The 27,520-nt window shown below is 39.9% G+C and overlaps 1 protein-coding gene across 1 annotated transcript in view; it reads right to left on the bottom strand.

Moving 5' to 3' along the window:
- The window catches only part of rnf10 (ring finger protein 10), a 49,748-nt gene extending 27,181 nt beyond the window's left edge, over nucleotides 1-22,567 (bottom strand). Inside the window, exons 1-4 of the mRNA XM_073065414.1 lie at nucleotides 22,113-22,567; nucleotides 14,729-14,919; nucleotides 13,933-14,141; nucleotides 8,648-8,738 (exon numbers count right to left, since the gene is read on the bottom strand). Coding sequence (XP_072921515.1) covers nucleotides 8,648-8,738; nucleotides 13,933-14,141; nucleotides 14,729-14,919; nucleotides 22,113-22,206 — 585 coding nt within the window. The 5' untranslated portion in view covers nucleotides 22,207-22,567. The remainder of the gene's footprint in view (nucleotides 1-8,647; nucleotides 8,739-13,932; nucleotides 14,142-14,728; nucleotides 14,920-22,112) is intronic.
- Between the last annotated feature and the right edge of the window lie 4,953 nt (nucleotides 22,568-27,520).

Raw genomic sequence — 27,520 nt, 5'->3', positions numbered from 1 at the left:
TAAAAATTCAGTGGTAGTCCTGTTATCCAATTATTCAGAAATTGTTAGGATCTGGCATCCAGCTCACCAAAGTCCTGGTGCCAACACCACATCTAACCAGGTTCACTGCAAAGTTTATTATACTACTGTAGAAGCAAAGAAGAAAACTCAAAGGATTGCAGCATTGATAATCCAAAAATAGTCTGGCACCAGTCACAAACTTGGTATCTTTTGTTCAGGTAACACTGAAACAGGTTGTTTGGCCCAACGAGTCTGTGCTTATATTTATATTTCACATAAACTCTCCACCTCAGTAGGGACAGAGTAGAGTCCATGTGGGACTAAAGAGGCAATCCATGCACGGAGAAAGAGAAAGTGGAATGAATACTTCTCATATTCATTCAGTACAGAGAAATGCAATGCAGTTGCAGATTTCAGAGAGGGTGTGGTGGAAACATTATAGAGCATGTTAATAAGACCACTACAGCAGAATTAAGCCATTCATCACCATTCCATCATGACAAATTTACTATCTTTCTCAACCCTTCTCCGCACAATCTTTGATGCCCTTACTAATTGAGAGCATATCAACCTCTGCTTTAAACATACCCAAAAACATACCCATTGTGGCAATGAATTCTACAGATTCACCAACCTCTGGCTAAAGAAATTCTTCAACTGTCCTAAAGGGATGTCCTTCTATCCTGAGGTCCTTTACTTATCCACCACAGGGATCATCCTCCACATCCACCCTTTCAATGTTCATTTCAATGAGATTACCCTTCGTTCTTCTGAATTCCAGTGGGTACAGGCCCAAAGCCATCAAATACTCCTCTTTTAAACACTTTATTCCCAGCATCAATCTTGTGAACCTCCTCTAGATCCTCACCAATTCCAGAGCATTCCTTCTTAGATAAGAAGCCCAAAACTGCTCACAATACTTAAAGTGCAGTCTGCCCAATGCCTAACAAAGCCTCAGTATTAAATCCTCGCTTTTATATTCTAGTCCCAACTCAACCTGCAAGTTAACCTTTAGGGAATCCTGCACATGGACTCCCAAGTACCTTTGCACCTCTCATTTCTGAATCTTCTCCATTTAGAAAATAGTCTAGGGCTTTACTCCTTCTACCGAAGTGCATGACAATACACTTCCCTCACTATATTCCATCTGCCACTTCTTTGCCCATTCTCCTAATCTGTCCAAATCCTCCTGCAGACTCCCTACTTCCTCAATGCTCCCTGCTCTCCACCTACTTGGCTACAAAGCCATCAATTCCATCATCTAATTAATTGACATACAACATGAGAAGAACACCACTAGTCACCAAGAGCCAACCAGAAAAGGCCCCATTTATTCCCACACTTTGCCTCCTACCAGTCAGCCAATCTTCTGTCCATGCTAGTGTCTTTTGTTAATACCACTAGCTCTTAACTTGTTAAGCAAGCTTCATGTGTGGCACTTTGTCAATGGCCATCTGAAAATCCAAGTAAATTTGGGTAAGAGGATGTAGATGTTTTATATTGGGCAAAAATATTGTACAAATCCCCAAGGCCTTGTGAAATGTAGCCCAGCCCCTGACACTCTCCTTCCTTGCTTTCCATTGCAGCTTGAAATACATCTTATAAAGCTATGAAATAAAAATCTTTTGCTGGCCAATTGCTGAAGTGCCAAATGATAGCAAATGTGTACTTTTGTTCCCAGAAGAGCATCTGGGATAAGCCAAGTAACTACAGGCCAGGTAGTCTAATGTTAGTGGTAGGGAAATTATTGGGAAAAAGAATTAAAAGATTCTAGGGAGCAAAAGAAAAAACACAGGATTAAGCTACACCTGGAAAAGCTAGGATTGATCAGCATGAATTTGTTAGGATATCCTGTGCCAGTAATTTCATTTAGTTTTATTTTAAATTATTAAAAGAGATACCCAAATACAACGGAGACAGCAGTGTGGTAGTTCTACATTGACTTTACTGAGGTTGTTGACAAGGTCCCATGTAGAAGGCTAATTCATATCCATTGGAGCCAAGGCAAAATGGCTACTTGGGTTCAAAATTGGCTTGTTAATAGCTGGCAGAGGGAGATGATAGTGATTGGAAGCCTGTGACCAGCAATGTACCATGGGATCCTCGCTGCTTGATAACTTGGATGTAAATATAGAAAATACCATGTCCTACATAATGAAGAGGGGTGAGATTATGAGATATTAATAAATTGGGTAGGACAACAGCAGATGGAATTTAATCCTAATAAATGTGACCTGATGCTTTTTATTCGGGGAAGGGGGCTCTAATAAAGTTTGTGCATACAGCATGAATTTTAGAATCCTAGGAAGCACTGCAGACCTTGGTGTACAAGCGCAAATGACACAGTACATTTCAGCCCTGGTAGACAGGCTGATAAAGGCCGCACGTGGGTACTTACCTTCATCAGTTGGGACATTGAGTATAGAGCAGTGAGGTCTTGGTCTCCACCCAATCATAGTATGACTTTTTAAAAACTTTGGTTAGGCCACAGCTAGAGCTGGATGGAGTACTGTCTACAGTGCTGGTCACTACAAAGGATGTAATTGCACTGGAGAGAGTAAAGATTTATCAGATGTGTCTTAGGATGAAATACTTCTGTTACAAGGAGAGAATGGATGGGGGGGGACGTCACGTGATGACGTAGGATCGAGACGTGGAAATCCAGCTCTCCCGTAAAAAACAAATAAATTAATGATTAAGTGAAGAAAAGTTAGTTAATATTTTCTAAAAACTACGTCTAAACTACTCAGGATTTTTCTTAGATATGCCTCCTAAACAGACAAAGAAGAAAACTGCTACTTTGAAGACAGTACAAGCTGGGCCGGCTGCCATGAAGAAGCCTCAGACTCAAGTGCATCTCACCTCCGGCGATACAGAACAGGAATTGGCGGCAACATCAACAGTCTCCAAGAAGGAACAACAGGAACTGCGCATGCGCGAAGGAAAGGACATGCGCAAACATGAACAATTTGAACTACAAATCCCAGCTATGATTGGGAGTGGAAGTGAAAATGAATCCGAGGTGGATTCGGATTCTCTGGAACATACAGATGAAGATGAGGAGATAAAAGAACAACAGGAAGAGGTTGGAGGAAGATATTCTGGAGACATAAGAGAAGCTTTGGCGCAAATAATGCATGAATTAAAAGAATTAAAAACATTAAAAATAATAAGATATTAAAAATATGAAGACTATGTTTGATAAAATGGTGAAAAAAACAGGAGAAAACGGACAAGAAAGTTAAAAAGCTGGAAGAAATAACGGGAGACACTACTGATAGTGTGAATAAAATGGAAGATAATATTCTTGCCTGGACATCAGAAAGAAAACGACTGTTGGAAAAAATAGAAGTGCTTGAAAATTTTAGTAGACGAAATAATATTAAAATTGTTGGTCTTAAAGAAGGGATAGAGGGAGAGGATCCAATAAAATTTTTTCAAAAATGGATCCCGGAAAATTTAGAAATGGAAGAGGGAACCCAGTTGATGGAAATCGAAAGGGTCCACAGAGCCTTAAGACCAAAACCTCAACCTGATCAAAACCCACGACCAATCTTGATAAAATGCTTAAGATATCAAGATAAAGAAAAGATCCTGAAGGCGGCTGCCCAATGTGCCAGAAAGAGAAATGAGCCATTGATGATAGAAGGGAAAGCAGTTCTTTTCTATCCTGATATGTTATGAACTTTTGAAGAGAAAGAAGGAATTTAATCCAGCAAAAAAAGTTTTATGGGAAAAGGGTTATAAATTTATATTGCGCCACCCGGCAATACTGATAATTTTTTTGGATGACGGAAAAAGGTTTTTACTGATCATCTGGATGCAGAGGAGTTTGCACAAGAACTCCCAAATATTCACTAGACACAGTAAAGATTTAAAAGTGAAACAGATTAAAGATGAAGACGGGGACAGTGAAGTGAATTGATGGACATTAAGGACAAAAGAATATTTAAATATACTTTTAATTATATGATACAGGGGGAGAAAGGTAAAAATTTGAGAAATATTAATCGAGAGTAGTGATATTTTTTCTTCTCTTATATATACTTTTTTCATGTTACGGGGAGCTAGGGGAACTTCCAATCGATCGCTATGGGATTCACGTGTGTAATCATGGCGTTTGCCATGACCCGCACAACGGAGGGGGATAATGTTGCGTTTTTTTCCATTCACAACATTAGCAGGGGGTTTTTTGTTTTTTTTTCTTTATAATCTATTTTTCTTTTATCTTTCTTTCTTTGCCTGGATGATAGGAGGGGAGACACATAGCAACATGGAGAATTTTAAAATAATTCCCCAAGGTACTATGAGAGTTGAAATAGACTGGAGTAACCCCGTTAAAAATGACTAATTTACAGAATTTTTTAAATTTTACTATTAATGGGCTTAATGGACTGGTGAAAAGAAAAAGGATTTTAACATACATTAAGAAAATGAAAATAGATATAGCTTTTACACAAGAAACACATTTAACAGAGATAGAACATCAGAAATTAAAGAGAGACTGGGTCGGAAATGTTATAGCAGCTTCATTTAATTCAAAAGCGAGGGGAGTTGCAATTTTGGTCAACAAAACTTTACCAATTAAAGTACAAAATGTATTGATTGATTCTGCAGGAAGATATATAATTATACATTGTCAAATCTTTTCAGAACTATGGACTCTTATGAATATTTATGCACCAAATGAAAACGATGTAAAATTTATACAAGAGGCTTTTTTGAATTTGGCTGATGCACACAATAAAATATTAATAGGTGGAGACTTTAACTTTTGTCTAGACCCAGTTTTAGATAGGTCAACAAAGGTTGTTACAAAACTAAAAGTAGCAAAATTAACTTTATCATTGATGAAAGATTTAAATTTGATTGATATATGGAGAAGAATTAACCCAAGAGAAAGATTATTCATTTTATTCAAATAGACATAAAACTTATTCAAGGATAGATTTTTTCCTACTATCAACGAATATTCAAGACAGAGTGAAAAATATGGAATATAAAGCAGGAATATTGTCAGATCATTCCCCCTTGATAATGACAATGATAATGATGGATAAGGAGGAATCGATTTACAGATGGAGATTTAATTCATTATTAAAATGTCAAGATTTTTGTGATTTTATGAAAAAAACAGATTCAGTTTTTTTTAGATACAAACTCACATTCAGTTGATGATAAATTTATATTATGGGAAGCGATGAAGGCATATTTGAGAGGCCAGATAATAAGCTATACTTCCAAAATTAAGGAATATATGGTAGAAATAGATCAATTGGAAAAAGATTACAAAATTAGAAAAAGAATCTCAAGATACATGACAGAAGAAAAACAAAGACAACTTGTTAATAAGCTACAATATAATACACTTCAGACATACCGAACAGAAAAAGCAATTATGAAAACTAAACAGAGATATTATGAACTAGGTGAAAGATCACACAAGATTCTTGCTTGGCAGTTAAAAACAGACCAGGCTTCCAAAATGATAAATGCAATTAGAACAAGTGTAAATAAAATTACTTATAAACCTTTAGAAATCAATGAAACTTTAAAAAAAATTTATTCTGAACTGTATCAATCAGAATCACAAAATGATATTGTTGAGATAGAAAGGTTTTTATCACAAACAACTCTCCCAAAATTGAATTCGGAAGAACAGAATGGATTAGATGTGCCTTTTACATTAAAATAGGTCGAATAAGCTCTAGGATCACTTCAGAGTAATAAATCTCCAGGAGAAGATGGTTTTCTGCCTGAATTTTACAAGAAGTTTAAAGATTTATTAATTCCTCCTTTTATGGAGCTAATACACCAAGCAGAAAGAACGCATAAACTTCCAGAATCTTTTTCGACAGCTATTTTAATAGTATTGCCAAAAAAAGAGAGATCTTTTAAAGCCAACATCATATAGACCTATTTCTTTGTTGAACACAGACTATAAAATAGCAGCAAAGATTTTATCTAATAGATTATCTAAATACTTACCAAAATTAATACACATGGACCAAACAGGATATATTAAAAATGGACAATCGGCAGATAATGTAACTCGGTTACTTAGCATAATTCATTTGGCACAAAAGAGGGAAGAAATTAATGTGGCAGTTACTTTGGATGCAGAAAAAGCATTTGATAGATTGGAATGGGATTTTTTTATTTAAGGTATTGGAAAAATATGGATTACGAGTATCTTTTATAAAATGGATTAAAACCTTAAATACTAACCCCAAAGCTAAAGTGGTGACAAAGGGCCAAATTTCAACATCATTTCAGTTAACAAGGTCAACTAGACAAGGTTGTCCATTATCACCTGCTTTATTTGTGTTGGCGAGAGAACCATTAGCTGAATTAATTAGAACTGACTTAGATATTATGGGTTTCAGAGTTAATCAGGAGGAATACAAGATTAACTTATTTGCTGATGATGTTCTGATTTATCTAACTAACCCATTGCATTTGTTGCGTAAATTATCTTCTAGATTGGAAGAATATGGGAAAATATCAGGGTACAAAATAAATTGGGATAAAAGTGAAATTTTACCCCTTACTAAAGGAGATTATAGTCAATGTAGATTAATAACTCAATTTAGATGGCCGATAAATGGTATAAAGTATTTAGGTATAAGAGTTGATAATGATATAAAGAATTTATATAAACTAAATTATTTGCCATTATTGAAAAAATTTAGGAGGATCTTGATAAATGGATGACGTTACCAATAACATTAATAGGTAGAGTCAATGCTGTAAAAATGAATATATTCCCTAGATTACAATATTTATTCCAAACACTACCAATGCAGAAGTTTTTTCAAGAGTTAAATAAATGTGTGAGGAAATTCCTTTGGAAAGGTAAGATGTCAAGAATATCATTGGAAAAATTGACATGGAAATTTGACCTAGGAGGGTTACAATTACCAAATTTTAAAGAATTATTACAAAGCAAATCAACTTAGATTTATTGCATCTTTTTTTGATGAAGATAAACCTGCATGGATTAGAATAGAATTAGATAAAATACGAGAAAATATACCAGAAGATTTTACATATAAATGGGAATCTAAATGGATACGGGAAAAGAAAGAATCTCCTATATTAAAACATTTGATTGATTTATGGAATAAGATAAATGTTGATGATGAGATACAGAAATCTTTATTAGCAAAGAGACCTTTAATTCAAAATAAACTTATCCCTTTACAATGGATAATCAACTTTTATATAACTGGTTTCACAAAGGGATTAGATATATAGGAGACTGTTTTGAAGGAAGTATATTAATGTCATTTGACCAATTAAAGAATAAATGTAAAATATCAAAAAACACTCTTTTCTGTAATTTCCAATTAAGGGCCTATTTAAGAGATAAACTGGGTCAAACAATGTTATTGCCAAAACCTACTGAAATAAAACTTTAATTCATAAAGGAAAAATGAAAAAATTTATTTCTGGTATATATAATTTGATTCAAAAACAGGCAATTAAACAAGGAATTCATAAGTCAAGACAAAAATGGGAAACTGATTTGAATATTAAAATTGATGAAACAAGGTCAAGATTATGTCTTGACAGTATGACAAATACAATAAATGTTCGACTAAGATTAGTACAATATAACTTTTTACATCAAATGTATATTACACTACAAAAAATAAATAGATTAAACTCAAATTGATCAATGTTTTCGATGTAATCAAGAAATTGGTACTTTTTTTTTTACACTATTTGGTCTTGTTTTAAAATTCAACCTTTTTGGACAAATTTAAGAGTTTTACTGGAACAAATTATTGGAATACAACTTCCACATAATCCAACATTATTTTTACTAGGCAATATTGAAGGATAAAATTGAAATCCAAATTGAATAAATATCAGAAAGAATTCATGAAAATTGCATTGGTGGTAGCCAAAAAGGCTATTGCAGTTGCTTGGAAATGGGATTCATACTTAAGTATAGATCGTTGGAAGAATGAAATTTTAGCTGCATTCCACTTGAAAAAATTACTTATAATTTAAGAGATAAATATGAAATATTTCTGAAAATTTGGCGCCCTTATTTACAAAAGATAGGATTAAATATATAGGTGCTCTGAAGATAAAATTATTGGTTATCTGGGGAAAGAATTAAATATACATATTAAAGCTATTATGAACTCCATGGAGCATGTGGGGATCTTCCGATATCCAGGCATTCTTTCTTTCTTTTTTCTTTCTTTCTTTCTTCTTCTATATAGGGATATGTTTGGGGGGAGGGGTTGACAATTTTTTCTTCTTTCTGTAACCTATTTGAAAATTCAATAAAAAAAAATTTTAAAGGAGAGAATGGATAGATTGGCTTGGCTTTGTTTCCTTCAGCAGAAGAAACCAAGGGGGAACAGGACAGAAAAATACAAAATTATGAGAGCATAGATAAGGTGGATTGTGAGAACTTTTGCTTTCTGGTGTTAGATGGTCTCGTTATAGGGAACCATCTTAAACAGTTAACCCTAAACATCCTAAATATCTAAAGCATCCTAAACAGTTTCAAAAGGTTTAGACCGTGAAATTAGATGTTTTCTGGGGTAGATCCAATATTTGTTTTGCAATCCTCCAAGGAATGAAGAGAACAAATCATCCTTACTACCCCAGATACAAAAATACTTACCACCTGTTGTACAAAGTCCCAGTTCACCAATGTATCTGGGTCAGCTAAGTGAATACTGTAGTCCTGCTCTTCAGAAACCACAAACTGACAGCTTGAATAGAAGAGATGGGCAGTTAGCCAACAAAACCAATTAACTTAAACTTTAGAACAGATATTTAATATTTGCAATCCCTTTACTGTTTTTTAGTCCCTGATGTCTTCTATTTGGCAAATACAAACACCTTATCAGATCAGTAATACAAGTAACAATTATTTTGAAGGAGCAGTACAGATATGCATCTAATTTGCCTTAATGAATTCTGCACCAGATACCTACCAAAAAAAACTCTCGACAACAAATATCCAGCATACATTCACTGAATGAGAATTGTGCAGCACAAATGAGCCTTTTCTGCCATCATCCATGCCAATGGTGATGCCAATCAACATTAATCACACTGCCCACATTAGCCCTGTTCCCTCTATGCCCTTCCTATCCAAATACCTGTAATTCCATCTCCCTCTACCATCTCTTCTGACAGCTTGTTTTGGATATTAACCATCTGTGTGGCAGAAAATAAAACCTATTTAAAAGGAGATCTGAGGGATGTTTCTCCTCTCACCTGAAACTTGGTCCAGCTAGCTATAGACTCTCCTCCCCAGTAAAGATTCTGGCATCTATCGTATCTCAACCTCTCAATGTCAGAAGCCTCTAAAAACCTCAATTTGTAGCTACAGGCCACCTCTCCACCACCCACACCCCCACTAATTCCAGGCAAGAGCCTGGTGAATCTATTTTGCACTCTATTGTCCTTCCTAGAGTGAGGCAACCTAAACTGTACACAATACACCAAAGGTAGTCTAGCCATTGCCTTGCCCAAATGCTAGGTTATAGTCCAATCCTATGAAGGCAAGCAGACCACCCTCTCCACCTGTGTTGCCATTTTCATGGAGCTATGGACTTGCACCTCAAGATCTCTCAGTACATTGACACTCCTTAAAGATCCCCGCCATTGAATCTATATCACCTACAAGAATGGTTTTCCAAAGTGATAGATCACTTTGGAAATCTTTGAGCTGACCTACATCCCACTGTATCCCTGGCAACCTTCTTCACCATCTACAGCCCACTAATTTTTGCAGCATCTGCAAACTTACTGATCAGGTTCCAACCCTTCTCATCCAAATGATTTACATTTATTTCAGAGGTTTCAAACCCAATCAAAGAAATAACCATCCACATAATCCTCTAGCTCCTATCACCAATCCAATTCATGATCCAGTTTTTCCAACACACCTGATCTCTTGTGTTTCGATCATCTGCCATATGAAACTTTGTCAAAAGCCTTTAACAAGGTCATGTAACCAAATCTACTACTCTGCCTCTATCAATTCTCTTAGATACCTTCTCAAAAAAAATTTAAATAGATGCAGTCTCCTGCCTGAAACCATACTGATGACAATGGTGTTCCCACATTCCTAAATGGATAATCATGTCCCTCAATCTGCTCCCAAAACTACCCCAACCACTAATGCAAAGTTTACTAGGCTGTAAATTAATTGGAACAACACTATCTGTACACCAATCTCCTGATACATCAACTGTGGTTACAACAATACAAAAACTTGGCAGAGTCCCAGCAATCTCCACCCTTGCTTCCCACTGTAACGTGGAATAAACTCTAACAGAGCCTCTGGATTTATCCAACCTAATGTACTCCTGTATTTCTAGTACAGTCAGCCCTCCTTATCCACGAGGGATAGGTTCTGGGACCCTTCGCGGATACAAAAAAATGTGGATGCTCGAGTCCCTTATTTAATCTGTTTCAGTGGGGTGGACTTTAGGACCCAGCAGAACCCCTGACCTTATTTAACCTGTCTCAGAGCGGTGGTCTTTAGGACCCAGCAAAGCTCTGAATCCGCAGTGTTTCTGCTTACGCCATCGGTCATTGGAAAAGCTTTAGGCTACAGTCGATCAACGATCGGAACAATTTTAAAGGATAAAGTGAGACAGGCCCTGCCCCAATGAAAGATACAATTATTACTAAGCAACGCAGTGGTTTAATTATTGAAATACATACGTTTCTTAAGTGTTTTATATGCATAGAAAAGGTAAAATATATACTATTTTCTAAGACAAACGTTTGACTAACTGATCCTAAATGATATTGGATGTAGCTGTTCCGACTTAATTAGTAAGAGAACTTCTGATTTTTTTCAATCCTGATCCATGATAACCTACGCACATCTTCCCATATATTTTAAATCATCTCTACATTATTTAAAATACCTAATGTAAATAGTTGTTATACTGTATTGTTTAGGGAATAATGACAAGAAAAAAGTCTGTACATGCTCGAACAACAAGTGCTGGAAGAGCACTCCGGGTTTTCTCGATTCGCGGTTGGTTGAATTCGCGCATGCGGAACTCGCGAATAAGGAGAGCCAACTGTACTTCCTCCTGCTTGATAAAGATGTGCACCCAAATATAAACAAATCCTTCCCTTAACCTTCCTGTCTCCACATTCTTCTCCCTGCTGGATACTGATGAGAATTATTCATTTAGGATCTTGCTCATAGCCCCTGGTTTCATGAATATATTACCCCTCTGGTCTTGGAGGAAACTGTTCTTTGCTTAGTTATCCCCTTGCTTCTAATATACTTAAGATTTTAGGATTCTTCTTAATCCTACATGTCAAGATCATTTCATGATCCCTTTTTCTCTCCAATTTCTCTCTCAAGAACTTACCTACAGTGCCATGAAAAAGTATTCAGCCCCACAACTATTTTCACGTTTTACTCATTTTCTAAATTTAAAATATACTGAAGTAGGATTTTTGAACGCATCTACAAAACACTGTGCATCATATGAAATCAAAAGAAAAAATTTCCAAAACCTGTCAACAATTTACTAAAAATTAAAAACCAAAGTTGTGTGGCTGGAAGAGTATCCATCCATTTTGTAATTACTACGCTAACTTTCCTCAGGTACAATATACATAATACCTGATCAACTCAAGGCAGGCTGGTGGTGTAGTGGCATCAGCGCCGGACTTCGGAGCGAAGGCTCCTGAGTTCGAATCCAGCCGGCTCCCTTGCACGCTTTCCATCCGTGCTGGGTTGAGCGTCGAGCTAGCAACTCGGCCTCATAAAAACAAGAAAGCCTGCTAAAAAAAACGCCATCACGACGGCATCCCGATGACTCCACTCAGAGTTAAGGGCTTTCTTCTTCTCACCAACTTAGCTAATTTGTTGATGTAGAAAATTGGAGGATCACCCTATTCCAATGAATTCATAATAAATACCACCCCTCTCTCTTTCTATATTCAAGGTCCAACAGTATAGTAGGTTTTCAACAGACTAACCCAAAATGAAGACAATAGCATTCAAGCCAAATAAGAGAAATTATAATAGAGAAGCATGATCTGGGGAAGAGTACAAGACCATCTCAAAAGGCACTGAACATGCCTCAGAGCTTGGTGCAGTCCATCATGAAAAAGTGGAAGAGATATGAAACTAGGCCTCTCTAATCGCTAAAGAATGGCACTTATAAGAGAGGCTACTGTCACTCAGAATGCCAACAGTCACTCTGAATGAGCTGCAGAGATCCAACGGCAATAACTGGAGATGAAGTTCATGGCTCCCTAATTTCTAAGCCTTGCACAAAAAGAGTATTTATACAAGAGTAGCCATAGATTTTTTTTTTATTTTTTAAAAGCCCGTAAAGACTTTGCAAAGCATCACTTACAAGATGATGTAAAGATATGGAAGAAGGTCTTCTGGTCAGATGAGACTAAAGTTGAACTTTTTAGCCTCAACACCAAGTGGTACACATGATACTGCTCAGCCAGGTAGCACCAACCCTACATCATGCTGTGGGATGCTTTTCAGAAGCAGGGACTGGAAATCAGCTCAGAATTGATGGGAAGCCGAATGCTGCTAAATACAGGGAGATCCTGGATAAAACCCTGCTGGTCTCTGCCAGTGAGCTTAAACTGGGGTTCATCCTTCAAAAGGAAACCCAAAGCACATTGTCAGAACAACCAGACTGGCTTCAAATGAAGAAAATTGATATCCTTGGGTAGCCCAGTCAGAGTCCCAACCTTAACCCGATCAAAAATCTCAAGCAAGACCTCCACTGCTGCTCCCCAACTAACTTGGCACAGCTTGAGCAACTTTGCAAGGAGGAATGGACAAATCTTGCTCCATCACATTATGCAAAGCTAACTATATGCATATGCATATCCAAAAAGACTACTTTTGGATACAAAGCTATATGCATATCCAAAAAGACTACTGGCTTTAACAGCTGCAAGGGGTGGTTCAACTAAGGGATGAATACTTTTGAACTACTGATATTTCCATTTTTCAATTTTTTAGTTTCTAAGATTTTTTTAAACATTTCATGCATTACATTTTACCTTGTTTCCTACTGTGAAAAAAGTTAAATTGATCAAAATCTCTGGTTGTAATATTCATTTAAGTAAACAAAGGGTTGGAGGCGGAATACTTTTTCAAGGTACTGACTATCTCCCATAATCTCAGCTGACTTGTTTATTTCCTATACCTGACATAACTTTGATAAAACCTGTGACATTCTTCATTAACCAAGGTTCACAATGTCTCCAAACCCTTACTATCTCACGCTTATCAACTATCATCTTCCCTTCCAGCAGCTACTCAAAGTCCAACTCTCCCAGATACGGTCTTACACCAAGATCCATACTTCCCTAGTTTAGGGCCCTAACCGGAGGACCAACTTTCTATGACCACCTTGAGCTTACCAATCTATTCCCAAGATGACGGTGGGAAAGAACAGCCTAGTGGGACACACAACATACTGAAAATCCTCTTGAATGCATTTTACACCTTCCTTCCCACTTGAACAAAGGCGATCCCAGTCAATAACCATTAGCCACACAAAATGGTCAGAAAATGAGCATACTTTCCGATTCTACTTATTAATATCCCTTAGAATAAGGTAGGCACCTTTGACAACATCAGAAAAATTCAACACCTTTTTACCTTTGGTCAGAATAAGCCAGTGGGGAAAATGAAATGTTACTGTTTCAAAATGTGCCATGTCAGTCAATGAATGTATGGAGCTATAATCTACTAAATTTAAATTAATAACTTTAGTGCACAATTTTTGGCACAACTGATGAACAAATTTCAGCATTTAAAACTGCCTAAAATAAAGAGCCATGTTCATATTTTGACTAAATATCATGAACATTAATCAAGCTGGTATCTGTACAATAATACTAAAATCAAAGTGAACACTGAATTAATGTTGCTCTGCTTACTTGGCCTGGAGAAACTGCTCCTTGTTGAATGGCTTATGCTTCAGTCTCCACTTGTTCCTTTTACCCCAGCGTCCATAAGAACCACCATCACTCAGTGAGCCTGACTGTCCACGAGGTTCAAAAGTAAAATTTAACAAGTGGTTTAGGCTTATCTTCTTGGGACCAGTAAACTGGGCAGGGCTGAACTCTGCCCTTTGCACCTCTGCTACCTGTAGAGAGAAAGGGGGAAAAAGTCCATTCATTTCCAATAAATTGTTCTCCCCCTCTCCTTTTTCTTACTTGATAATGTATTATGCACCCATTAAGTGGAGTGGGTGAGAACCCTGACGTATTGTGTGTAATTCGTCAGTCGCGTACTAGAGCACACAATGACAATACTGATGATCAATGTACTGGGTACTCCAGCTCACAAGGGTCTGCCCAAATCTTCATCCAAGAACTGTGCAAGTGAATACTATGTAATTAAAGAAAACTGCATCAAATGTTAACAACCCCCAAGCACAAGTATAACTGATAACACCTCCATACAGCAGAATAGAACTTAAAAACCATTAGCCTATGCAGACTGATAACTGTACATCTGTTAAGGGGCAACACTGTCCGAGTGTGGTAGGTGCTCCAATGCACCCTGCACTCAAACCTGAAAACTTTCCTCTCTGGGATTAGGGTAAAATGCCAATATAAAAGGCAGTTAAAATTTTGTTCTGCTAATAATCTCAGAAATAATAACTACTCTCTGCACTGCATCATGCATCATTACTATTAAAGAAATTTACGTGAGAGCATTCAATCTCACCTCCTCCCGTCGACCACCATTACCAGAAGTGCTAAAGGATTTGTTGGCACCACGTGCAGGGGGTCTCTTGTCAAAAGCTTTGCTTTTCTGTGGAAAGGAGCGGCGGGTCTGGTTGGAAACATTTTCATTCTTGGGAAAAGATGGGTCTCGTTTTCTGTTGTAGCGTTTTGATCCATTTCCGGATTTACCATCTGAAAAAGTTTTTAAAAGATTGTTAATTTTTTAATCCTCATTGATAGAACTTACAACTTGAATAAGAAATCTAAGGATCTTGTAAGTTACTCAAGAGACCTGGTGGTATTGAAAAATGATTATAAACCACTTAAATGTCCAAATCTTGCATATAATTACTGCCTCACCTGTATTCCCATTAAGAATTCCTACAAGTGATAAAACATGCCCATCCTGCAGCATCTTTCGAAAAGTAAAGTTCATTCTTCGTATTGCTGAATCATTTTCAAAAAACAATAAATCACCATGACCTGTAACAAGTATCAAGGCACTTGATGTTTCATTACAAAGCCAGCAAAGTTTCTAAAATCCGAACTAACAGTCAAAGAGCTAATATCACTACCAGGTCTACTTGCCAATATGTACAGACATTTGAACAAATAAGGAAAGAGTAATATAGGAATTGGATTTCTACAGTCAAAGGGGTTTCCACACAGGTTTCGTGAAAAAGAGGAAATATGTACATTGCATTTAATGTTAGTTTAATATAGTTAGCTGAACAGCAGTTTCACCGAGTTCGCATTGCCTGTACATGGTTTTCTTGCACACAGAGGAGGAGTTGGGGTAGGTACATAATCAGAATTGTAATATACAAGTTACCATCAGAAACACTGGACCTCTTGTGGGATACAGGATGGAGAGTGTGTGGAAATTGGGGATATTTGTAGGTCTGAATTGGGAGAATTTTAGGAACCAAAAGATAGCTAAAAATTTAAATGATTGACAATATGGGGAGAGCAAGAACTGGGAAATCAGTTTGAAGGATTTCCAAACATTTCAGAAAACACAAGGAACTTAAAACTTGAGGGAAAAGGAAATGATAAACATTTTGTATCTGTCTTGACTGTAGAAAATAAAAATTTACCAAGGGCGGATAATCATAGGGTGAAAGAGGAACTACAGCAGAAGAAAAGTCTGAAAAATCCATATCTGACTTATTTAAAGAAGCGGCTGTAGAAACAGTAGACACGTTGTTCATCAATTTCACCTTCAGGATTCCTGAAAAGTCCCAACTGATTAGGAAACAGCATATGACACTTCAAGTTGATCAGGCCAGTGAAAGTAGGGAGCCAACAATGCCTCACTTAACAGAACCCTGAAAATGCTTAGTGTTCATTCTTGACCAATCTTCTGGACAATGAGAACACAGTAATAAATTAACTTCTGGTTTAAGATAGCCCTGGTGAAACACAAGGATGCCTTACCGGCAGCAAACAAAACTTCTAACCACATTAATCACACATTTTCTGGGCAACGATCACTGCAATCAATAGCCTGTAACTTCCCTTTCGGAGTTGTGCTTTTTAAACCACCTGTACGATTTGGCATTACTGCAGCGTAAACGTTTGCAGTCCAGTTGCAGCATGGTGTGCACAGGCCAAATCAAGGTGGCGAGGAACGAGCCAATGTTTGGCCATTGCTGCAGAGGACTTGAAGCTGATTCAAAGCAGCAGATCCGAGGCGAGGCAGAGCTGAGGCAACAGGGCCCGGGCCCAACAGAGGGGATCGAGCCAATGTTTGCCAGATTTAAAACACCTGGGTAAGATTGGAAAGGTCGGGTATGGGCCGAAATGAGGTGGTGGGGGCCTAGGTCCGTGAGCAAGGATCGAGCACTGTGATAGATACCATTTCCGTAGCTCTATACTCATCTCCAGAACATAAAGACATCGACATCAGATTCTTGTTCACTGATTACAGTTCCTCCTTCAATATTTCCAAGTATACATCTCCAGACTGGCACTTAACTCCTCCCTCTTTAGCTTGATTCTTGAATTTCTGGCCAACCGACTACAATCAGCACAGACAGCCAGAAATACTTTCACTATAATTTTCCTCAGCACAAGAAGCCCACAAGGTTGCATACAGAGACCCCTGCTCTACTCCCCATACACATGACTGTAAGCCAAACTCTGCTGCAATTTCTAACTCAGCTACAAGTCTGCAGATGACACACTGTAGTGAACCAAATCTCACATAATGATGAACAGGAAAGAGAGAGAGCAGAGTCAGTACAAGCCAAGCCATCAAGCACTACTCATACGAAAATTGTCTCTGCCTTTATTCCTTCTACCAAAGCACTTCACCATACACTTCCTGGCACTGTATTTCATCTGTCCCATTACTTTTTCTCCTAACTTGCCCAAGTCTTCCTGCACTATTTCCTGAACAATATCTAGCCCTCCATTGCAAACACAACCCACCCAGCAAACTGCCTTTTCCAAAAGCTCCCTTCTGGAATGTGCTATAGGGCTATTAAAAAAACTTCATGTCATCTTAAAAGTTTTTCCCCCCATGTAGTTAATGTGATCAGCCATTCCAGTTAGTGCTCCCTCAACTCCTCTATTACCTCTGTCATTACTTTAAACCACTTTTTATGTGCTGCTTACATTGTAAATACATACTGTTTTATGGACATTTTATTCCATTTCCGTACTTCTTAAATTATTCTTTATAATTGTGGATTGTTGTTTCTATTGCATGTCATGCCAACACATCAAATTCCTAATAACACAAATGTATATAGCGAATAAAGATGATCCTTGATCTATCCTTGTATGCATCTACAAACTTAGCCACAAAACCACCAGTTTTTTTTAAGTTTAAGTAAAACTTCCCCATCTTCTAGCTTCCTGCTAATTTCTGCAATGTTGTATGCTCTCTTTTGCTTTCATGCTGTCTTTGACTTCCCTCGTCAACTGCAGTTGCCTCACCCTTCCTCTAGAATGCTTGTTCTTTGGAATGAACCAATCCCGTCTTTCATATTACACCCAGAAACTCCAACCACTGTTAGTCTATCATCATCCCCACTAGGGTCCCCTTCCAGTCAACTTTAGCCAGCTGCTCTCTCAGGCCTCTGTAGATGCCGTTATCAGCTGTAATACTGATAAAGCTATCCCACTCAAGCTGCAGGGTTTAGGCGAGCATGGACATTGAGAGTTGAAGGGCCTGTTCCAGTTCTGAACTGTTCAATATTCTGTGTCAAAGTACCAGGCAGGATGTTGTATGACCAAAGGGATGATGGCGCAAGGCAAAAGAGGATAAAAGGTGAACTAATGATTGTGTAAGCGGCAGTAAAATACTTTTTGAAGTCATTATTGAATCATCATTGTTGAATCCAAAAGGCTGCAAATTGCCATGTCAAAAGATGGCTAGTCATATTTTTATTGATCATTATCAGTACGGGAAGCATAAAAATTGTCAAAGTGGGGTGGAGAACCAGGTGACCAGAAGCTTCAAGTCATACTTAGTCAATATAGCAATATTCCACAAAGCAGTCATGCACTCTGCACAAAGTATCTTTGCAAGCATAAACTTTGAACATAGACATAATACGTATACAGAATGAAACTAAAACATGCCAAAAATGCTCAGGAGATTAGGCTGCATCTGCAAAGGCAAAGCTAACTTTTCAAGTCAATGATTTTTCATCAGTCTTGGGACAAGTTAGAAATTAAAATGAGTTTTAAACTGCAGAGAGGAGCGGGGTGCTTGTGAAAAGGTGGAAAAAAAGACAATAGCAAATGGTGACAGTACTAGAATGACAGGATGAAGAGGTCAATACTCCCCAATGCCATTAGGCTTTACAATTCTACCGCCAGGACTTAAGAACTTTTTAAAAGCTATTAATGCTTTTTGAGACGGTGATTTAGATGCATATCATATTTTTTTTTACTGAGTTAAGTATTGTATGTAATTAGTTTTGCTACAACAAGTGTATGGGACATTGGAAAAAAAAGTTGAATTTCCCCATGGGGATGAATAAAGTATCTATCTATCTATCTAATTAGGGTGGAGAAGGCTCCAGAATTGTGACTGCATGAGACTCAAACAGGAGATGACCAAAAATATTTTTCACATGTACATGAAAACATAGTGAAATGCATTCTTTGTGTCAAATTAAATCAGTAAGGATTGTGCTGGGCAGCCCACAAGCATGGCCACGCTTCCAGCACCAACAGAATATGCCAACACTTATTAAACTTAACCGGTACACCTCTCGAACATGGGAGGAAACTGAGGCAACCAAAGGAAACCCATGTAGCCATAGAGAGAACATACTAACTCCTTACGGACACCGGTGGGAATTGAACCCCGATCTTACAGCGAGCATAACACTACCATGCTGCCCCAAGAGGTTTAGGAAGTAAAATATATAATAAATTAGAAAACACTGCAGTTGCGTGACATAATCAACAGGTTAGGCATTCACCTGCAAAGACAATCAAAGCCATTAAAGAAAGGTAGCAAAAGCACAAGAACATAAATGTAAACACAGGGCTGCAGGACATGTCCATGTGTTAACTGAGAGAAAGACAGAGCCAATATTACGCAATAACTGGCAGCCCTTATCTTCAGAACTGATAGAAAGTAAGTTATGCAAAGTCATCAAACCGATTATAAAAAGCTATAACATGTCCACTGAGATGAGACACTGTTCCTCAAGCTGTTTTTTCCTCAATTATAACAGTACAAGAGGACATAGACCAGTTATCAAAATGTAGAATTGGGTCACTACTGCATACTGAACACAGGCCTTCTGCACATCAATGATCTCTCCAATGTAGAGCAAACCACAAAGTGAATGAACATTGACTGCAGTATGGATTAGAAGAAATGCAAGTAACTTATTCCTTCCCTTGGAAGGAAGAGATGTAAGTGATACTTCTCCAGAGGCTGCTCAGGAAGTGGTTCTCTCTCTGCCCCCATTAACTATCCACTGGATTATCTCTAACATTCCCATTACAACACTTGATGATGGCATCCGTTAGTCTTGCAAGACCAAGTATCTGCCCCTGGCTTCCAGGGCACAGGCCTGGGCAAGGTTGTATGGGAGACCAGCAGTTGCCCATGCAGCAAGTCTCCCCTCTCCATGCCACCGATGCTGTCCAAGGGCAAGGGCCAATACAGCTTGGCACCAGTGACATCGCAGGAGTTGCCAGAACGAGGTTGAAGGCAGATTTTGTCGTGGTTTCTCGTGCCACACAAACGAACAGGAGACGCAGAAGATTCTTCAAGAAGGGTTAAACTTTAATTTGCAAATCAAAGCTGAGACAGTCATTGAGCTAGTCGCTGATTCCCCACCGATCCTTGTACATAGCATTTTTTATAGCAATCTCCTGGTTCAGTTGCATTAGCATATCCAAGATACAGTTGCGTATCACAAGTACATCCGCCACTATTATTTCTACCCATTGACTTAATCCTGTTCTAATCTACATCTCTTAGCTAGCTCTCATTAACACACCATTGTCTTCTACATTCTTAAGATCTCTTAGCTACCTCTCATTAACACACCATTGTCTTTTACATTCTTAAGATTTAATTCTCCTACTAAATTGGATACATGCTAGCAAACTCAAAGCTGACTACATAATTTTGGTTAACACAGCAAACAATGCAACTTTTATACTCCAATATGTTGAACTGCCTTAGGGACTCCAGCTTCTCAGGGTTTACTCCCAAAGCCTCTCCCATTCGTGGGTATGGCTGCAAGACAGCAGAGTTTGAAATCAGTTTTCCCTCTCTTAGGTGGACTGCCTTCCCAGGCTGACAAGCTCCATCTACCTGAAGCACTGGTTTTAAGGCGCCAGGACCCGCCTTCACCCCTTTTCCTGTCAGCAGAAACAGTTCCACTGCGCTTAGAGGCTAAGCCACACGAGAAGGCCAGGAGTTGGACTTGGTTGTCTGAGGCTATTTGAGGCGCACGCCGTGAGGAGCACTTTTAGGTAGTGGGAGCTTGTCCCCACTACCACTCCTCAGCTTGACAACACTAGTCTCACTCTAACCATCTCTCTCCCACTCAATCTGCGGTTTAAAATTAACTGGTTTCCTTCCCCACCCCCAGTTGTAGCAAAAGGTATCCACCCTGAGACACTGACTGGCTCCACAGAAGCTGCTTAACTGTTGAATCTCTGCAGCATTTTCTGTTTTGTTAGAGCTTGGATAAGCAAAAGACATTTAAAAAATACTGTGTTAAATTGTCAATTTTAATGTTGACTCCTGAGGAACATACCAAGTCATAAGATGAGATGCAGTTTCTTGAGTTTACATTGATCTTCTATGAAACACACAAGGCCAAAGACAGTAATCAAATGTCTCAGTATTGCAGAGAATTAGTGAGACTAGGGTGACATAAACGCAGACGGTCTGCCAAGTAGTCATCTAATCCATGTTTACATGCTCCAATCCAGCTTCTCAATTTCCTAAAGGATTAATGACAACCTTATACTTAACATCCTGTGTATCTGCTTTACAAACCATCAATTTTCAAAACAAAGCTAGTCAAGACATAAAGACAGATTATCAACTTAACATCTAATCCTAAATTAAAATCAAGAGAGGCTTGGATTGATTAGACCTTAAAGCAAATCACAAATTCAATCTAAACAATTTCATTCAAAACAAAATGAGATGTAACGATTTAAAAAAAAAACAAAAGCTGCTACAACATAAGAAACCAGCCAAGTATTATATTCTGAAATATATGAACCGTGGACGTAAAACTCATAGATAAACCATCGAAGTAGCTGAAAGAGTTTCCTGCTTATCAAGGAAAATGTTTGGTGTTTACTCAAGACGCTCAATTTAAATTCCCGTTTAAAATCAACCTGACAGCAAGCAACACACACGAGATGTTGGAGGAACTCAGCAGGCCAGGCAATATCTATGGAAAGCAGTACAGTCGACGTTTCGGGCCGTGACCCTTCCTCAGGACCGTATGGCCTAAGTTCCTCCAGCATTTTGTGTGTGATACTTGGATTTCCAGCGTCTGCAGATTTTCTCTTGTTTCTGAGAGCGAGCCCTCTCTTTGTGCTACACTAGAGACTTAGGGAAGATCATACAGCGTCTGCATTGCCCTTGAAAACTACAACTGTCTGGTTCCGGTGTCTCCACAAACATTGAAGATACAGGAGACTGCAAGAACTCAACTGGTCTAGCAACATTTGAGGGAGGAGAGTAGTTGTCAACCGTCGAGTCCTGATGCCAGATCGATAATTCCTTTCCTCCCACTGAGCTGCTCCGGGAGATTTTCTCGAAAAACAACCCTGGGAAGAGGTGGCAGTGTAGTGATGGGAGCGACATTTACTACCAGCCAGCTTGTAAACATCGCTTGCGCTGGCTGGGAGGGAGGGAGGGGCCTCGGCTGTCCTACCTTGTTTGGTTTTACTGTCCGCCGGCGGCGCCTTGGTGGGCCCCGCCGAAGAGGATCGTGCAGACTTCTTTTCCATGTCTGGATTTTCCAGCATCAGCTTCCAGCAGCTCAATGGGAACGACGTGGCTGGTTGTGCCAACCGATTTTCCACAGGGCATCGCGTAAATGGGCCTAACTTTAATCTTCATCATGGCGACCTCTGCATCGTGACCAATCTGAAAATGGCGAAAGTAAACAGGAGTGGAGCCGAGGTATAAAGGGAGCTGCGGGGGACGGGGGGCGGGGGCGAGCTTGGCCCGACACAAGCCCTTTGGGATGAGCGGAAAGGAGCCTGTGGTGTCCACGCCGCGCTCCTGCAGCGGCTTTCTTGTGTCAGGCCGCACGCCCCTCCAACACTCCGTCACCACCCTCTCGGCACGGCGACGGCTCGCCACAAACACGGCCAACCCGGATGGACGCCCTTTATATAGACGTCGCGAAGGCCGCGCCTACGCCTGCGCGCAGGGCACGGTGGGAAATGTAGTACTGTGCAGCCTGCAGCTTCGTTTGCTCACGTTTTTCTTGTCACAACCACCTCCTTCTTACGTTGATTTAAAACTGCTGTCCTACCAATCAAATACTAGCTGTAAATGGTGTAAACCAAGGATTAGAAAAGAGCATTGTTTCCCTGGCTAACATAAAATTGTACACTTGTGGATCATGTATTGTCATAATTAATTATATTTTTATTTCCATAGTAGCAATATACAAAACACAGATCCAGTCTTAATGCTGAGTTTCTACCGAAAACGCTGACGATCCCTCCCCCCCCCCCCCAACATCCCTAGATGCTGTTTGACTAGATGAGTTCCAGTAGCAGGTTATTTGTTGATAAATCAGCAACAGTCGGGCAGAAACATCCTACAGATAGAAGAGAAGATTAGTGGAAATGTTAGCATCGTCAAGACCCTAAATTTAAATTGTTCTATATTTCTTTTTACAGTTTGCTATTAAGTATTTTGGTGCGACCCACTTTCTGCGCAGGCGAACCGGTTCACAAATAGCCAGCGCGCGGGGAGAAACTTTGGTGATGCACCTCTGACGTCATTTCCGCCCGGAGAGGGCGGGCGCTAGGGATTAAATGCCAGCGCCGCGAAGTTTGAATAAACTAGTCTCGAAACGATTTACCGACTGTGGGTCGTTGTCTCTCGCTACAATTTCATATATAGTCTTTTGAAGATTTTTTGCATAAACGTGGGCGACTCCAGACATAATTTTTAAACAGAGCTTGATCCGCTAAATCGTTCCAACTTTTGATCAGTTTCCTTTCAGATTGCATAAACATTTTTGTTTGTGTTAGGGAGGGGATTTGGTGGGGGGGACTCGATCGCCCTGTTGTGTTATTGTTTGGGGAAGAGGGATTTGGGGGTTGATAAATCCTGTTGCCATTCTTTTCTTTCATGGTTTCGTGGCTATCTGGAGAAGAAGAATTTCAGAGTTGTAGATTTTGATAATAAATGAACCTTTGGACAGTACTCAGCATGCATCAAATTTCCACCGATGCAAAAGTTGACGACTTACATATACACTGTATTTTTTCAATACCTAGAGTGCTTTGGGACCTGGGTTCGATAATCACCCTGAGATTAGCTGCCTTATTTAAATGAGGTTATCAACCTGGATTGTCACATTTCAGCCTCCAGAACAGAATGTGAATTTAGATCCTTCTGACTGAGAAATAAGGTGTCACACTACCATCTTCTCAGAGCCAATGGTGAGAGGTCAATAGCTGCTATCCCTACATTCCATGAATAAAAAGAAAGCAAACACTGTTGTTACGCCTGTGCCCCAACTCTGAGGGGCCAAAGGGTACAAAGTAGCCCCCTCCTTTTTGAGAATCGCAAGATCGCTATTAATTCAGGTCAGGAGACCCAGGAAATGAGAGAGACACACAGAATCCACAAGGGGTTTGGAATGTCCTGGCCCCTCAGCGATACAAAGCCACGGGAAACGGCCATTGTCTCTTGGAGACGGAATTGTGTATTGAGTACTGTACTTCATGGAAGCCCTCAGGGAATGATCAGAGGGGGTTGGTTGAGGGATTGCATCATCCCAACCTGATTGACATCTGAGACCCCGTGAGTAAGGATAAAAGAGGGTCTGGGGAACAACCCCTTTAGACGCACCAGGAGAAACGCTAGAAATCCCGTGACAGCGTTTAATAGTGACAGCCGGTGGGGCCCGCGTGCGTCCTTTCCCGTTGCCTGGGATTGGCGGGACTGACCACGTAAGATGGCTTAGCTAAAAGGAAAAGGACACCAATGACATTTCGAAGGATCGATATCATAAAAAGGAAAACTCTGGCAAGTTCCAAAATCTGTCTCTCTTGACTCCAACCAAAGGCTGCAGCCTGAATGAACTAAAGTGACTTTTATATTTCCATCGGACAATACATTATCCCCTAGACAACGATAGAGCTATTTCTTATTGATTGCTGTTGTACCCGCACTTTTAGATTTAGTAGTATTGATGACGTATATTAGCTGTATGTTTGCATTGATATTATTTTTGTGTATTTTTATCAATAAATACTGTTTAAAATAGTACCATCAGACTTCAACGGACCTCTCTATCTTTGCTGGTAAGTCACCCAGTTACAGGGTACGTAACAACTTGGGGGCTCATCCGGGATTTGACACCAAATTGGGAGGCCAGTGAATCGGACTTGAAAGTCCAAACTTGGATCTGGTACGCAGGTAGCCAGACGGGAAACCAGCAAAGATGGACGTGGGTGAATTTATAGAAAACCCGACTCTGGAGGCGCTAGAGGCGGCCACCAAATTGGACTTGATAAATATGGCGAAGGGACTAAACCTCGCAGAGGTGAGGTTGTCAATGAAAAAGCGGGAGGTGCGAAGGGCCATAACTCAGTATTATATTGAGAAGAATGTGTTTGCAGCTGAGGTATTGGAAAATATCCCTGAAAAGGTACCAGCTAGTGGGACGGCTCAGTTAGAGTTGGAGAAATTGAGGCTGGACGCGGAACAGAGGAAGAGGGAGCATGAGTTCCAGCTAAAGCAGCTGGAAGCAGCCGAAAAAGAAAAAGAACGGGCTGACAAACAAAGGGAGCATGCACTCCAGCTAAAGGAGTTGGAGGTGAAAAGGGAGCAGGACAGGGCTGAGAAACAAAGAGAGCATGAAATTCAGTTAAAACAGCTGGAAGCAACTGAAAAAGAGAGGGAAAGAGCCGAGAAGGACAGGGAGACAGAGAAACAGAGGCAACATGACTTGGATATGGAGAAGTTAAGGTAAGAGCGAAGAGCTCAAGGGTCAGACCGAGAAGAGCAGTTTAATGTTAGTCAGGAGTTGAGGGTAGTACCCCCGTTCAAGGAGACGGATGTTGACAGTTATTTCTTGCTTTTTGAAAAGGTGGCAGTGAATCAGAAGTGGCCCAAAGAGCAGTGGGTGGCGCTGTTACAAAGTGTGTTAAAAGGGAAGGCACAATGGGCATATGCGGCGTTGTCCATGGAGGAGGAAGAGGCGGAGAATTATGCCAAAGTAAAGGAGGCCATTCTCCGGACTTACGAATTGGTACCTGAAGCGTATAGACAAAAGTTCAGAAATTTAAAGAAAGGGTGGAATCAGACGTATACCAAGTTTGGAGTTTGCCTATGAGAAGGGTGTGCTCTTGGATCGTTGGTGTACAGCAGAAACAGTGGAAGAGGATTTTTGGTGTCTCAGGGAGTTAATTATGATTGAGGAATTTAAAGGTTGTGTTTCGGAGGATATCCGGATGTATTTGAATGAGAAGCCGAATAAGTCCATCTCCGAATTTGCTAGGTTCGCAGATGAATATGCCCTAACCCACAAGACAAAGTTTTCCTCGAATAAAAGTTACCAGAGAGACCGTGGGAACGATAGAGAAAGCCCGCTGGCTGAGGCAGAGATCCCGCTGGGAGCTAGTGGTAAGATTGAGGAGAGGCAAGACGGAAAGGGATTTCCGGGCTTGACCTGTTTTAATTGTGGAAAGGGGGGACATATTGCATCTAGTTGCTTTGCTCCGAGGAAGGAGACAGGAAAAGGGAAAGCAGCCGTCCCTATCGGATGTACCGTGGTAATCAGTAAATCGACAAGAGAGCCCCGGGTAGACAGAGTACAAGAAGGGTCTGAGACTTGTATGTCAAACGGAACCGTGTCTGTGAGAGAGGGAGACCCACCAGTTCCCGTGCGGATCTGGACAGACACGGGGGCTGAACTGTCATTGATTAGCAGTAAGGTACTGGATTTTGGTCGCAAGATGGGAATGGTAGCTGTGAAAGGAATAGGAAAAGGGACGGAAACGGTGCCCTTGCATAGGATCATTATGAATTGTGAGCTAGTCTCTGGACCAGTTGAAATGGGGGTGCGATCAGAATTCCCGAGAACTGACGCGGACGTCCTTCTGGGTAATGATTTAGCCGGTGGTAAGGTTTGGTCAGCAATGAAGCTGACGAGCCAGCCTGTGAGTGTTGCGGTCCCGCCCCTAGATTCCAATGCACGATCACTCGCAGCATGTCGAGAAAGGCAGCTGAGAACGAGAGCAGTTTAAATCCGGCCAGTATCGATTTGGCCGAGACGTTTTTACTGACCCTGTACCACGAGGGTTTAGAGGGTGGTAAAACAAAAAGTGGTAAAGTGAAAGAGAGTAAGGGAGAGGAGGTAGATCTGCCCTTAGCGAGGAGAAAATTTGTAGAGGCACGAAATAAAGATGAGAAACAGATAAAGCTGTTAAAAGGTCCAGGGTTGGACATGGATGATCTGTCTGGTTTGAAAGAACTGTTTGAAGAAGTTGAAAATTCAAAAGGTGTTCCCGATAATGAAATGAGGGCAGTCCTAGATGAAAAGGGTGCCCTTACCTTGAAGAAGTCTGCTGGGTTGGCAGATGAGGTTGTTTCAGCCCGCGGGGTTGAGTTTACTCCGGAAGGGAGTTGCCCAGAGAGTAGTTGGGAGGACCAGGGGAATTTAGAATTTGAACAGGGTACGGGTGTTGAAAGCCTGGAAGAGGCAAATGTCCTGTTTGAGTGTGTCCAAGATGTGGATGCACGTGGTACTGAACCTAGTAATGGAGCTCAGAAAAAGTCTGAGGTATTTGATTCAGTTGAAAAGGAATGCAGTCCTTGTGGGTCAGATGGACTTCTTATTGATTGTTGTTGTACCCGCGCTTTTAGATTTAGTATTGACAACGTATATTAGCTGTATGTTTGCATTGATATTATTTTTGTGTATTTTTATCAATAAATACTGTTAAAAATAGTACCATCAGACTTCAACAGACCTCTCTAGCTTTGCTGGTAAGTGACCCAGTTACGGGGTACGTAACACTGTATTGACCTTTGTAGTAGAATAATGTGAGTATAACTGTTTAAAACATACTGTACCTGGAGAATTGT

The sequence above is a fragment of the Hemitrygon akajei genome, chromosome 14 (assembly GCF_048418815.1).
Source record: "Hemitrygon akajei chromosome 14, sHemAka1.3, whole genome shotgun sequence".
NCBI lineage: Eukaryota > Metazoa > Chordata > Chondrichthyes > Myliobatiformes > Dasyatidae > Hemitrygon > Hemitrygon akajei.
Note: the sequence above shows the minus strand (reverse complement) of the source record. Positions and strands in the feature narration are given on the sequence as shown.